This window comes from Pygoscelis adeliae, unplaced genomic scaffold (assembly GCF_000699105.1).
Source record: "Pygoscelis adeliae isolate BGI_AS28 unplaced genomic scaffold, ASM69910v1 Scaffold77, whole genome shotgun sequence".
NCBI classification, from domain to species: Eukaryota; Metazoa; Chordata; class Aves; order Sphenisciformes; family Spheniscidae; genus Pygoscelis; species Pygoscelis adeliae.
Genome location: NW_008825216.1, coordinates 7,652,537 through 7,668,054, shown reverse-complemented (window position 1 = coordinate 7,668,054; position 15,518 = coordinate 7,652,537). Strand labels below are relative to the sequence as shown.

Here is a 15,518-nt window from a genome sequence, read left to right as displayed (position 1 = left end):
GCTAGTTTGGGATTACAATAGATAGTTCTGTGGGAACACCAATTTAGGCTCAGAAAGATAAATTCTCTAAATTGTTAAGATAACAACAGAGAATAAAACAAAATGGGCCATTGTCTAGGTCCATGGTGCATTTGCATTAGACTGCTGTATTGGTGCAGGCTTGGGAGCGCCCTGGGAAGAGCAGTGCTTACTTCTATGTCTATCTAGGTGGCTGAGATGTTTGTCTTAGTGTAGGTTATAGTACTTTTTTTTTTTTTTACGAAGGTCTTCTGAATGAATAGCTTCAGAGAGAGTAGCTTCAATAAATATCTCAGGTTCTTTGCTGTTCAAAGAAACGTTGTGATGTGTTTTGTGTGATCAGATGTAGTACTGGAAAGGGCTGTGCTTAGCATGAAATCTACCACTACACTCAACACCTGAGGATATATCTATTTCAAAGCCTCTGGAAAGTAAAGACAGGAGCAATGATTATTAAACTGTAGAGTAAACTTGGCAATGTCAACTAGGTAGGGCACTTGAATCTTCTTGATTCCCCCTGAGTGCAGGGCCCCATGAGCGCTTGGATTTATGCAAGGGGCAAGAGTCGGCCATGTGGAGACTGCTGGGAAACTAAAATTTGAATTTGGAGTCGGTGTTCAGACCAGTAATGGAGTTGCATGAGCAACTGGAGCAGCCAGTATCCTCCTGCAGTTTGGTAGGCTGGAGTGGAGGACAGGACTCTGATGGCTAGGGAAAATATTTGAGGATGTGAATTTACAATAGTTTGAACGGATTGATGTTGCAGCTGTGGTGTAGCCATCTGGTTAACAGTTGCAGTACCTTTCTTCCCTCCCTTTCACCTTGTGTTGGTACTGGAGCTTTTCTTCCCTCCCAGAGTGTTCAGGGAGCTCTACTAAAGACCCAACATTTCTGAAAATATAAAACAAAACAAAAAAATCTAATGATTTAGCTTCCTGAACAGGCTGTTTCTGGGAGAAACTGATGCCAGTATAAGAGAGAGAGGAGCGCATGAAAGGGGGCAAAGAGGAGAGAGAGATGATGGTGCTTAGGACTGCTGTGACAGAAAGCTGTTCTCTTTGAGATACTTTGCTGTTCCTCGAGCATATTTAGCCTGCACTCTTACAGACATGGGATACAGGGGCCTGCTCTGGGTAACAAAATATATTGAGACCAGTCTCAAGACACGTTTCTGGGTGGGGAAAAAAAAAAAAAAATTAATTCTTCTTCAGGTAAACCTGACAATGGCTGTAAATTTGGATACTTAAAGATTCAAGTTTTAAATATTTCCAGTAATACAGAGTACTTAGTTTCTTTTTACAGAATATCCTTATTTTTTCAAGTTTATGGTGTCCTAGTTAGTAAATTCTACTGTCCTCAGAATTTTGAAAACCAGTGTGATAGTTGAATGTCTTTTATTTATTCATTACAAATATATTATGAAAGTATAAGAACTCTGAACTTTAACCGTTAGCCAGCACTCAGATTTGTATTTTTATTTCTTTACAGGATCTGGAGTTTCATGGAGTAATGAGATTCTACTTTCAAGACAAAGCAGCTGGAAATTTTGCAACAAAATGTATTCGTGTCTCTAGTACTGCCACAACTCAAGATGTGATAGAAACTCTTGCAGAGAAGTTTCGACCAGACATGCGAATGTTGTCATCCCCTAAATACTCGCTCTATGAGGTGCATGTCAGCGGAGGTTAGTATTTATTCACGAACTCTTTTCTGCATCCACACCACCTTCCTATCCACCCCCAGCCAAAATATCTTTAGATTTGCCCCCAGCTTCTGAACCACATAAGACTTGGGGTTTTTGTTCCTAAGTACGTTGCTACTAATTGTTACGTGGGGGAGTGGTAATTTCAAAACATAAGTACGCATATCAGGCCTGCAGTTAATATAAGTTTTGATTATGATCTATTAAATGCTGTACTTGACATCCTGTTAGTTTGTTGACATTTGTGAGAGAGTTGCTATTTTTAGGACTAGTAGGTAAAGACTGAATTTATAATGGGAGAATAGGAGTGTTAAATTGGAGCACTTAAGAGTGTATCCTCAGTTCTTTGATGTTGTGGGCCTTTGATAGGTAGCCTTATAGTGCATGTTTCTTTACAGCTAAACTGGGGGAAGTTCAACGTAGTATTGTTTGAAGCCACTGTGTTTCTTAAACAGATCCTTTCATGTTACCTGTGAAGAACTTAGATATCTAAATAGCCTTTTGACAAATGCTAGCATTTGTCTATCCCCACCCCAATAGAAAGCTTCAGGTTGGAAGGTGGTAGTGTGTGTGGTGGTGGTGGAGACAGGGATAGGAGAAACTAGCTTTTTGTCATGCTTTTTCTTTTTTGTACTTCGGAAGCTTACGCAAGTGGTTTAACTACCTTAAATTCTGCTTTTGAAAGACTGAAAATAATTTAACTTGAGATAGAGAATGGAAATTTATTGGGATATGTGTCACTTTTCATGGTCTACAAATGATGACGATGTGAATTATGGGATTAGGGAAAAGTGCATGTGTCATCACTAATTTAAGCAATGAATAGTATGTGTTTTTTCTGCTTTAGGTTTCTTTAAAAATCTGTTAGCACTGTATCTGTACTCAAAATGAAATGGTTTCCTTTGCAGAGCAAGTTCCTGATGTTTAAAATGTGGCTTATGAGAGGCACTTCCTTCAATAGGAGTGTTTCTCATTAAGTAAAATGTAACTGCAAAGACATCATTGTCTTGCTATGCATATGTACTGTCCCCTACTTCTAGAAGGGAATCAAATGGCAAAACTTGTTTAATTTTTTTAACCACTCTCTCAGATTTTTTTTTCGTATACTTAAAATAGATATAATATACTAAATACACTAAATAAAATTTTCTCTAGTATATATGCATAATGGATTTTTTTTATTTCATAACCTGGTTTATTTTTGTGCAGTCTTTCCAGAACAGTAGTTCTTGGGCCACAATCAGACTGGTTAAATTTAAAATAAGGAAAATGACTGTTTAGAAGTCTCGTGAAATTATAAAGTTTGAAACATTATAACTGTAGATGTTACTTCTCCTGAGTGATAATCTTGTGTTCCCAGACTTCAGTTCTGATAAAGGAGGTATGCAAGACTACTTTATGTGGACCTTTAGCTTATGTAGATAGAGGGAATACACTTAGGCTGGTTGCTGGAAAGGGAACATATATTACAGGCTTTCTATCCCTATAGTTAACAGGGAAACATCAACTGATGTGTACTGTTCAGCAAACCTTTTGTTCTTTTTAGAGCATAACTTGTTTCTAAATATCTTTGCTCTTGAGGTGCCAAGTAACTGTTACTGCTTTTCATTTTTTTGAAGAAGAAAGAAGATTAGATGTAGATGAGAAGCCTCTTGTTGTACAATTAAACTGGAACAAAGATGATCGAGAGGGAAGATTTGTTCTCAAGAATGAAAATGATACACTTCCTCCAAAGGTGAGTCTTTAAGGAGTATGCTAGTGGTAACAACAGTTTCGAAATGTGTGGGGCTTGCTTATATAGCAAAACATAATTTCTACTTTTCTAATTCCTGAAAACAACTGCTGATGATGACCTTTGATCTCTGGAGCAAGTCTTTTTAAATACTTAAAATACATCTTCACAACACAGCATTTTTGTGATCTTTCAGATGGTTTGTGATGCTTTGATCCATGTAGCTGTCTAGTACTGGAGCATGTAATGCCCAGAGAACTTAGAGCTTGCTTTGTTCTAATATGATGAATTAAAAATTTCCTCAAATAGTATGTGATGCCAAACACCTAGGAGGTAATCCTACCTCTTGCAGAGCCTTTAAAAGGGGATGCCAGAGGGAGTTAAATAACTAAAAATTGTTACCTCCCTAGGTAACATTCTGTTTCTTAACAAAACCGATGGGAGACTGTTTCCTTTTGGGGAGGCTTTTTTTCTTCCTTCTGAATGCAAAATGAGGGACATGTGAACATCAGCCATACAAAAGCTTATTTTATATTAGTCATTTAAAAATTAAATTAGATCAGACTTCGGCTCCTGAAGTCATGCAATTATGTATATTATATCTAACTTGGATGCTTATAGCTACGGAAAACATGCTGCTCAGTGTGGGCTATTTTCAGGCAAGTTTTTCATCTTGGGCTGAGCACTAAACTTCTTTTGCTCTTGGAATTAGAGCTTGTTAATTTTAAAGGTGCTTTGGGTATAGGTACATGAGCTATTCTTGCACTATGCTTTTCACTGCAGGGTACGTCCATGTTAGAGGTGGGGAGAGAAAACTAATGATGTCTTGCGCTACATCTACCAGACTTGCTATTCCTGTTCATTGAATTAAGTAATCTTCAATCTTCCTTCTCTGTGTTCTTCACTTCCCGATAGAAGCAAAAAAAACCTGCATCATCTTTCTCTCATCTTCTATTATTTTCTCTACAGAAGGCAAACGAGCCTAAAATTACAAATATCTTATGTATGCAAGGAGCAGGAATTGGAGAAGAGAACGCTGGAAGGACAACTCAGAAAAATACATCATAGGGGAAATGTCCTCTGTAATGTTTTTTCTTCTGCAGTTTATTCTTAGCTGATGCTCCAACACAGTTGTCTTGAAAACAGATTAAGTGCCGCGTTGTTTTGTGAAGTATTTTTACTGGGAGGCAGAAATTTGTTTTGCAGCTTGCAGTTAATCTTTGAGGCCAAGTAGATAGTAGGCAGTATTCAAGTAAAATTCTGCTGTTTCTTCACTTTTTTGAGTACAAGGTGCTTAATCAGTTCATATCTACTTTGGAATATGAAATTATTTTTGCCTTCTATGTTATTCTGGAGAGTATTAGTCCCATCCCTGTGTAATGGAGTATTGTTGCCTGGAGTATTGTTTTTGTGTTAGTGATACTATGTCTTAATCAGATTTATCTGGAAAGTTAAAACCAACACTAACTTTTCATTGGACCAAAAATTATGAAAGTTGTTTTAACTCATTTATTTCAGAAGGCTCAGAGTAATGGCCCTGAAAAACAAGAAAAAGAGGGAGTAATTCAGAATTTCAAACGAACTCTCTCAAAAAAAGAAAAAAAAGAAAAAAAGAGGCGTGAAAAAGAGGCATTGCGACAAGCTTCAGATAAAGATGATAGACTTCTTCATGGGGATGATATGTGAGTGTTTTAAACTTTGATCAGTTCATATAACCTACGTCTTACTTTAAAGGATTCCCCCTTTCTACCAAATAAGTTGTTGTTTCTTTCAAAAGTAAGTAGTTGACATGGGTGCAATATCATCATAAACCAAAACATGTGATGGTGATTTCTGTGGTTTGTATGTACATTTTGTGGCAAGGTTTGTTTTTAAACCATGAAATAAGCTTTTTTCCACCTCTTTGTCCTTGCACGGAAATTGACACATGCTTGGTGACATGGACTTTCCCCGCTATGTTTATTTTTGAGCATTTACTCTGGAGTGGGTTTTTTCCTCTCCGTATGTTTGATTGTTCTGTCTTTTGCCAGAAAAATTAGTATGTGTAGGTGTTTGCATTTGGCTTACCACCTGACTATCAGTTTGTTTTTCTCTGAGATGTATTTTGGTAGCCAGTCTTCTATGTTCTTCAACTCTTGCTCCCAAATCTGCTATGCCTTATTCATTGAGACAGGGCAGGACGTACGTTAATCCTTGTACAGAAAACTGAAGCACAAGAGTCAGGCATGAATAGCTGTATGTAGAACTAGAAAGCTGAGAAAGGTCTACATTAATTTAAACTTTGTCTCTGTACCAGATTCTGTAGGTTTCATATGTAATACACCAGAAAAAAAAAAATCATTAATGGTGGATTTTTAACATACCCAGAAAGAAAATGAATGATGAAAACTTATTAATTGATAACAGAGTCTCAGAGATGAAAGAAATTAGTTGACTGGTTGACATATAATAGAGGATTTGGCTGCTCAGCTTGATTTTTTTTTTTTTTTCTTTTTGAGTTCATGATTGTTTCTCATACATGTAGTACTGCTCTGCATGGATATGTTTGCAACGTTTTTCAGATATCAGCATGATCTTTCCAGTATTCTATGCCATTACTGAGCTTGATCTTAATTTTTTAAAATTAAAATAGAATTGTATTTAAGTACATTGGCAAAAGAAAAAGCATGAGCTGCAAGCACATGGTAACTCTGCTTCCATGTGATTTGCAATATTGTAAATCAGAATAAAGTTAGGGGTATAATGTAAAGTTTCTTTAATGCCTTTTTTTTCCCCCTAAGAGGTAGAAGGCCCCCCCCCTTTTTTTTTTTTCTTTGAAAACTAGCAACCATCAATACTTAAATTGGTTGTTGTCTATTTCAGGTGAGCATAGGTATATGAACGGTGTTAATCCTAGCAAAAGTGAAGTTCATGTAGAAACCATCTTACAATAACTTAATTGATCTCCTTGCCTTTTATCCTTTATGAAGTGGTGAGGATATATGTATTCTAAGGTATTAATGACAATTTTTTCTTTTTATTTAAACTAACTTGGCAGTGAGAATTCTCGCCTTGCAGCTGAGGTTTACAAAGATATGCCTGAGACCAGCTTCACTCGCACAATATCCAATCCTGAGGTAGTTATGAAACGGCGGCGACAGCAAAAACTAGAGAAGAGAATGCAGGAATTCCGCAGTTCTGATGGCAGACCAGACTCAGGTACTTAGATTTCTTCTGGTTAAGTTGTAAACAGTAAACTGTTTACTGAGAGACTATTTTTTAAGGCCAGCAACACCTGTAAATTTGACTTGACTTCTGCTTTCTCCAATATTTTTTGTACTTCATGGCTAATTTATCTGTGGTGTAACTGAATGAAGGATTTGTAGAAGTAAGATTCCACAGGCGTGTGTTCTGTGATGAGTGCAAGTCAAAGCTTTCAGTGATGGGCAAACTGAAGGGAGGGAATATGCTCATTGATCTTGCTAACAGTGCTAAACTGGGAAAGAAGGAAGGACAGAATTAGACTTACTAAACTGACAAACTGAGGAAGTCTTCTGAAATAAATTTCATTCATTTTGCTAAGAACAAACTGAATGACCTGAATGTAAAAATGAAATCAGTAGCACAAATACAGGATGGCAAGGAGTGATTGTTCAGGTCTGCACAAAGGGTCCTGGTAGATCTTGTGAATATCAGTGAGCCAGTATTTCACATTCTTGGGGGTGGGGATACAACAACAGCGGTTGTATAAACATCAGTGTTAAATGAACGAATGAAGCAATATTAGTACTGATAAAACCTCAAAAGATGTATTCTGTCCGTGGACGAGTAGTGAAGAAGGAGTTAGAGGTGTATAAAACATCACCTGAGGGAAATCTTAAATGGGCTTTTTAAACAGAGGGGAGATTCTTGAAGGTCAGCACAAACTTGCTGTCAGGATGGGAGAGATAAGTTCTTCATCCAGTCATTGTCACTGTTTCATTTTAACTTCAGGTAATATTAAGAATGGTGAATCACTGGGGAAAAGACTTGCTTAGAAATTAGGAAAGCACCACTGGAGGTTTTTACCAATGGCGGAGACAAACTTATTTCAGGGATGTTATGTAACTTTTCTTGTGTTAGTGGATTGACTAAATGATTTCTTAAGGGGTTTGTTCTTGTATTGTTAGAAATATCATAAATGGCTGCATGTATGTCTTTTTATTCTCTGGTAGCATTGTTAATTAAACTTTGTTTCCAAGGTGGGACACTGAGAATTTATGCAGATAGTTTAAAACCAAATATACCGTACAAGACAATCCTGCTGTCCACTACGGATACTGCAGACTTTGCAGTTATTGAAGCACTGGAAAAATACGGTCTGGAGAAGGAAAATCCCAAGGATTATTGTATTGCTCGTGTAAGTGAAGTTACTAAGTCACAATCTTCTCATGCTTCATATTTGATTTTGTTCCTTGCAGTAGCTTTAAAACTAAATGGAAAGACTCTGGTAGTTCTGCGACTAACTTTTTTTTTAAATAATCTAACAGCCTCGGGAATTCTGAAGTGATTTGTCAGGTTTTTTGGTTTTAGAACTTAAATCTTCCCATCTTTCCAAATTATTACTTAGTATACATAAACATTAATAATGAAAGTAACATATTTCTGTATTTGGCACTGTGGTTTTATACCACTAAGTGTGCTTATGGTTTGCAGATGTATAAACTAATAGTTAACCCTGCGGATACCTAAATTTGTGCTGTTTGTGCCCCTGAACTAAGCGCATCTGCTCAGAGGCAAAAGTGCTGAGTCCAAATTCCATTCTAAAAGGCATATGTTATATGCTGTTGCCTTATGCCTTTCAGTGGTAGCTTACCCTCATTACACATCAGAAAAGATTAAACATTTAAGTGAAACTTAGGCTTATTTTCAGAATTTAATTATTTTAGGAGTTCTAAATGAATTGTATAGAATTGTTGTTTCTTAGAGGTATGGCTTTATCAAAAAGTCCCATGGGCAGTACTGATTAAATGTTACAAACTTTGTCCATATCATCTTCTGAAGGGAATAGTGAGACTTGAAAACATTTGATCCTTGTTTGAGTCCAGTCTTTGATTACATTTCTGGCTATTACTTGTCTAATAAACTTGGGTTTATTGCTCCTTAAAACGGTGAAAGAAAGGAAAAAATGTTTGTGTCTCATCGTATTGTGCTCTCTTCCCCTGCCCCTTCTCCAGTGCTTAAAGTGCCACTGGAAAACAGTAAGGAAGCTTATATTATTTGCTATTCCCCGCACCTTCTAGCTGCTCTAAAGTATGTGGATAGATCTTGGGTCTTAAAGTCGCTTTCTGATTTGTTTTTTATGGTATCTTTGAGTAACCTTAGTGTCCACTTTTGCTGTGCTCACAGCCTCTAGTGGTGTAATTAGCTGGGAATTGACATGTTGCTCTAATGTTGTTCTAATTAGTAATAAGGAAACCATACGGTGGTAGTGCTTTTGTAGTTTCGTAACAGTGAACTAATCTTAGTTTTTATTGTTTCAACAGTTTTGTCTTAGTTCTAGCTATATTTTTAATGAAGTTCTGGACATTTTATCCTTGTCTTCATTAACCTGTAATTAGGGTCCCAACTGTGAAAGTCAATTTTACTTAACTTCGGTAAAATTTTACATAGGTCTTTATTATAGAGGGGAATAATTTTGTAAGTAATAGGGTATTTTTTTATGACACAGCATATTAAAAATTGATTCTTAGTTTTGTCTGCGAAGTATTTTCTATGTGTAGTTTTAATTATGACAACTATCTTCATAGTGTGTGTTCTATCAATGACTGAGAATCATGAATTTCGTTTATCTTATTAAATACCGCTGACTTGACACGCTCGTTTTTCTGATGGTTTGAGAGAATTGTGGGCTACAGCAGAGACATTGTGACTGAATTTGGAAGGTAGTTTTGCATCAGTCTGTTTAGTTCCGAGTTAGAGGGTATTATGATGTATTATGAAATATTTATATTTTAGGGAATTTATTGAACTGATTGCACGCTTACCAGGGAAACTATTGCAAGTCACTATGGTGGTGGTGGTGGTGTTCTCTCTCACCTCCCCTTGTTCTCTAATCTTGTGTGGGGATGTTTAATGTAGAAAATAGTCTGAGGAATGTTGCTTTGATCTTGGGAAAGATTAACAAAGTCTTTGCTGTGAAGCAAATTGATTTAAATTAGTTTTCTGGAATGTACTTCTGGAAAATATTTTGTGTTTTCTGAGCAACACATCTTGTTGATATAGTAAGTCTCTATACTGGCATAAGTTGTATGCTTATGTTTACATTTGAAATACGCGAGTGGTCTTCATTGGTTAATAGCAGATTTTTTTTATACCTTTAAGTGTAGAAGACCTTACTGTTTTGCTCACTATAATTCATTGTAGTTGGCTGAAATCTGCTTGGCCTTTCTCAGTGCCTCTGCTGATACAGTGCTTGGGTTTTAAGTACGATAATCCTTCCTTTATTTAAAAAGTTGAGTATTTTTAACCTAACTTCAAAATCTCCTTTTGGCCAAATATTTTACGAAGTTTCTTTCCTTGCTGGAAACATTAAAATATCCTAGCTTTAGCTCGATGTGTCTTTCATCACTGTTTTCTTTTTTGGAAACTCACAAATACAGTGCTAAATAGGTGTCATGGCCACTGGTACTCCTTTACACTGAAGTTTCTTAGCTGTTCTTTACCCCTGGTGGGCTCTTGCCCCTGTTCTTCTGACACTTTACGGTGTTCTGTGGAAGACAAATTGATCTTGCACATATTCCTATTCTTTACTTTTTGTTGGGTTTAAAACAAGTGTACAGTGGAACATATTCGTTGGGATTTTTAAATGTTTTGTTCTCTTTGGGTGGCAGGTGAAGTGTCTTCAAAGAAGACTTAAGCAGTTGACATTTACTTAACTATTAAGATGGATTTTAAGTTATATGACAAGACCTTTATAAGGCTGCATAAGTACCTATGATAAAGTTCACTCATTTCTGAAGTTTCAGTTGAAAGATAAACATTGTAAGAATTTTTCTTAACTCTTACATTGACAACTTTTGTTGTAAATGGTAGTTTCCTGTTAGTTGCTTGCTTTGATACCCTGGTTTGCGGTGTATCGGGCTGTACATTTATGCCCACTTCTAAAGTGCTTTTCTATGTAATCAAGTAAATACAAGTTTGTTCCAATATATGTTTTGTTTGTTTCAGTTTGCTTGGTTTGAGTTTCCCTGAATAATACGGGGTTCACTGCACATCTCTCAAGATGTCAGATTAATTAGACAGTCTTCCAAGCTACCTGTGCATATTCACTTAGGGCATAAGACTTGAGGCATACAGCAAACCAGTTAACTCTTAAAAGTAGAATCTTGATTAGGCTTTTGTTTTGGCATGCTCTTATTTTTTACTTGAGGATAAGGCATAAGTAACTTTTTGTAATGTTAAGCAAAAACATCCAGTTCATGATGATTAGTTTCGGGGGGTGTGTGTGTGTGATTTTTTTGCTGTTTTGTTTTTTGTTTAAAGAAATAGACATTACAGACATGAGCCATTAAATATTTTTTAGCAAGTTCCATTGCTTTTGAGTTGGTTGTTTTTTTTCAGGGGCATGTGCAGAGCCTGTGTTCCCAGCTTGTAAGGAAAATTGAAGATTAATTCATTTGAATAAGCAGATATATTAAAACATACAGTAGATACAAGGGGTTTTTATTTTAAAAACATTAAAATGACAGAAGAGGTTATTGAAGACCTATTATAGCATGGGGTTTTTTTGTGTGAAACTTTTGCTAAGGATAGATCTGATAACTTGATCTGTAGCTATTGCTTACCACAGGGGTCTTAAGTATTTGAGTATTATCTTCTCTTACTTGTTTATCCCAGCAAATGCTTTGGAATTTAAGTCCTAAGTTGCTATGGACTTCATTTAAATTTCTTAGCTTGTATTTTCTGCATGTTTCACTGCATTTTAAATGAATAAATACAGATTGGAATGACTTTACGATAATTTGTATATGCTCATGAATGCAAGTATGAGGAAGCAGAGTATATTCTTCCTAATTATATTTCAGTTTGTAGGCTGTCAGGTGACAACCTGCTTCCAAGGCTTGTGATCTTAAGCTGGTTTTACCCATCTCCATTTCCTACGCTGTTGCAGAAATCAGGTAAATGTCTGTGCCTGATCTCAGCAGTCTGTATGGATGCAAATTCATGAAAGGAGATTTAACAGCATCTTCTGTTTTTCAAAATGAAAGCAGATCTCTACCCGTGAGCCAAAACCCAATCCTAATACAAACTTGTTCCCATGTTTTTCCATTATTCTAAAATGTAGGAATTTCAGCTTTGTGGATGACACTGAGGCAGCATTTGCCTAAAACAGAGATGTTTTCTAAAATGGCTTCATCATGATTAGAAGCCTCCTGGCCTGCATAAGCTCAGATGTGGTGTTTTGTGTCTTTCTGCAGGTTAAGTCACACGCTTTTTTAGGTGAGGTATGTCTGAGTTATTGGCTTACGCCTCCTGAGTGACGGGAGGAACGGTAACTGGCTGGGAGGATGAGGGGATTAGTGCTTTTGTGACCCTTCTTCTCTAACTTGTCTAGTTTACCATTGCTGCCGTTAAGCCCAACACCAAGTGCAGATGTTCATCCAAGTTCCAAGGCAGAAGTAATAGCAGGGTCAAGCAGTAGCACCTATGTATTTACATCTCATCTGTACTCTAACTTCACTGCGTTTCGGGTTTTCTTTGGTTTGCTCCCCAGTCCAGTATTGGTCAGGCCCTGGTACGCATGCGGTAGCATGTAGTTCTTGTGTTGTAACTAGTTACCTTCTGTCTCGAGGGCTTTGGAACTTAAAAATTGCTGCTTGTTGAATAAGGCTTGAAACACTGTGTTACTTTAATTAGCTAATCAAAATTAAACCCCAGGTATAATTGATTTCAAAATCTGAGATATGAAACAGAAAAGAGTGGTTTGGCAGATAAGATTTGAGTGTAGATGTGTTTCTGTTTCCCTTTGGTTTATAAATTTTAATGTTTTCCTTGTTATAATATCTTGTCTATTTGAAAATCTAATTAAAGATAATTTAATTAGTCCTGTGTTTAGCCAGGTTTTGCATAGAAAATGTTTTAGGGAAAGGCCAATGACTCGATTACATACTGTTGATCTTAAATGTACTTGTTTCCTGCTTGGAAGAAGATAAAAGGACATTTGAGGTGGATCTGTGAGATCTTAGTTAACACTGAAATGTGTGTGGAGAGAAGGCGACAAATAAGAATGGAAAGCCTCTTGAGGGCCGCATGGTTGTGGGGTGCAGCAGCCAATAGCTGCATTACTTCAGAAGGTTACCTGGGTCATAGTTCAGAGATTGGAATCATTTTGAGTAGTTTGTTTAAAATAGAGGTGTCTACGTATTTAAATAACATTGTTAGGATCACAAATGAGGGAGTAAAATGTATTTTATTTTTTTTATTCAGCTTTGAAAGATCTATCTTTAACTTAGAAGGTACTCAGGCACTGAGCATTGCCTGTCATTGTATTTTATGCTTGATCGCTGTGGGGAGCAGTAATGCAAATGTGCATGAAATCGCAGGCTGTGTCTCCTTTAGAGTCAGAACTCATGAATCAAGGTTTCCCCCTTCCCCTACCTTGTAAGGATATAGCTGCAAAAAGTATGAACAGTCTGTGGTTCTGTTCCCAGAATATATTATGTATTAGTATATAGTATACTAATATACTTAGTTTTGGTTCTTCCTTAAAGCTAGACAGCATGAAGCAATTGTGTGAAATGCTACCAGACTAAGTGCCCTTAGTCTCTGTGTAGACCAGGTAAAGGTTGGGTAAGACAAGGATGCAGGAGGTATCACAACATTCTCTTTGCCAGCTTGCCTTGCCACTTCTAAAGATACTTGCAGGTTGCATTAGTGGAATGGCATTAGCAAAATGAAAGGCTGATTCCAGTGTGTGAGATAATAAAGGAAACCGTTGTTTTTTTTTTTTAACTATCACCTCCACAGGTAATTCTTCCCCCCACCTCTTGCTTGTTGAGAAATTGGAATAATACTGTTTTCTTGAAGATGGTCTTGTCTACCTTAAGTGTAACTTGCTTTCCTTTGCTTTTTAAATATATCTGGTGTTCTGGGAAGTGTGATTTAACTGTAACAAGAGGCGAGAGAGAGAGTTAGAAAAAGTCTTGGAAAGCAAAATGCATTTCAAGTTACTGAATTCTTTTGCTTTATCTCTTGTTATGAACAACAACAACAAAAAAGAGAAGATATACTCCTGAATCCTCTGTTCTGATTGTCCACTAACAGCTCTGAAAACCAGTAATGGTTCTCTTCTAGGTCATGCTGCCTCCTGGTACTCAGCATTCTGATGATAAAGGTGCTAAAGAAACTATTCTTGATGATGATGAGTGTCCACTGCAGATATTCAGGGAGTGGCCTAGTGATAAAGGTATGTCTAAAAAGCTTTAAGAGATTTTTGTGCCTTGGGTGTTGTAAGCCATGGTGTGGACCCCCTGTAAAGTAAGAAATTGGAACATATATTTTAGTGTTTTGTTTTCAGGCACTTTTAATACTAGGTGCTTTTAGAGTTATTTACTATTTCATTCAGCACTGTTTAGAGTAATACATCTTTAGACAGTGGAAGGGTTTTACATTTTATCCTAAAGTTTCTAAATTATCCACTGTGGAGCATTATGCTGTTAATGCTTTAAATAGTTTTAATTTAAAAATAACTACATAAAGAAGTGTCAGGAACTTAGTAAGCTGAAAGTAATCTTATGGAACACTTAATAAATTAACAGATGTTGGATGTCTGCTTGCTCACTGATAGTGAAACTCAAAGGATGTATACTATTGTGTTTTAGGAGTACTAGTCTTTCAGTTGAAAAGGCGGCCTCCTGATTATATCCCAAAGAAATCCAAGAAAATAACTGATGGAAAGCCATTAAAGGGGAAGGAAAGAGTTGACGGGTCTGGCTATGGCTCTTGCCTTCCTCCTGAGAAACTACCATACCTGGTAGAATTAAGCCCAGGTAAGAATTCTGGTTATCTGATAGTCTAAATTACATTATTACATAGTCATTTAGATCTTCCAAAAATAAGACTTTCATTTGGAATCATAAGAAAGCCTGTTGGCAGTGTAAGTGAATGCCACATCGGTTGTTCTTCTGATGCCAGATTCTGAATTGGAGCTATCTAGAGGTAGAGCTGCATATTGCTATAATATCAAAATTTTAGTAGCAAATGTTTGCAATAAAAAAAGGGGAGAAATGATTGACTAAGACTTTGTCTCTATTAGCATGGTTTCAAGTATGAAGGTTTAAGTGTTTCAGAAACAAAAAATCATTCAATCTTCAACTTCCTTTGGATTTTGGGGCTTAAAACTTGATAGTAAGTAAAACAGTTTAACATGTTGTCTTGTGATTTCTGGGGAGGGGGGCGAGAAAAGCACTGCTTAAATCTGGTTTGTTTTACATTCAGAAGTATATTGTAGCATATCTACTAAGATATATTTGACAGTGCCACGGATGAAAAATACGTTTTTAAAAGAACAAGAACGTGAATTTTTAAATCGGACTTCTTTGCTAAACATTTTTCAGCCTATATGGAACCTTCAAATCACTATCAAGACTGGGTTTTATTTTGGCATCATTACAACTCTCTGGGCTGCATTGTAATTTACAATTAATTTTATGATCCGGGAACAGCCAGGGGAGCTTGATTATTTATAGCACAACAACTAATAAAACACCTACAGCTTCTACTCTTAATTTCTATTGTCTTCATGTTTAAAGATTTGGATAGGGACTTTAATTTTTGGCAATTTAGTTATTTGCAGCTCTCGTTCCTATTAAGTGTAACTTGGGTACGCTCAGGTATCCAAACAAGTGATTTACAATTTCAAGTCTGGTTGTTTACCTTTTGGGAAGCAAAGTTGGAAATCGGTGCTGAAAACTTTGAGTAGAACTGCAAACAGAAGGTTAAATTCATAGTCAAATAGCGTGGTTTAAAAAAAAAAAAAGGCCAGATGAAATTAGCAGCGCACAGAATATACTAAGTGTATTTTATATTGTGTTCTATATGCTGAGG

At 36.5% G+C, this 15,518-nt stretch overlaps 1 protein-coding gene across 1 annotated transcript in view; it reads left to right on the top strand.

Annotated features, from left to right (window-relative positions):
- Positions 1-1,504: 1,504 nt before the first annotated feature.
- The window catches only part of MLLT4 (myeloid/lymphoid or mixed-lineage leukemia (trithorax homolog, Drosophila); translocated to, 4), a 95,781-nt gene continuing 81,767 nt past the window's right edge, over positions 1,505-15,518 (top strand). The window contains exons 1-7 of the mRNA XM_009329204.1: positions 1,505-1,702; positions 3,340-3,455; positions 4,971-5,134; positions 6,490-6,650; positions 7,673-7,830; positions 13,767-13,878; positions 14,294-14,461. Coding sequence (XP_009327479.1) covers positions 1,528-1,702; positions 3,340-3,455; positions 4,971-5,134; positions 6,490-6,650; positions 7,673-7,830; positions 13,767-13,878; positions 14,294-14,461 — 1,054 coding nt within the window. The 5' untranslated portion in view covers positions 1,505-1,527. The remainder of the gene's footprint in view (positions 1,703-3,339; positions 3,456-4,970; positions 5,135-6,489; positions 6,651-7,672; positions 7,831-13,766; positions 13,879-14,293; positions 14,462-15,518) is intronic.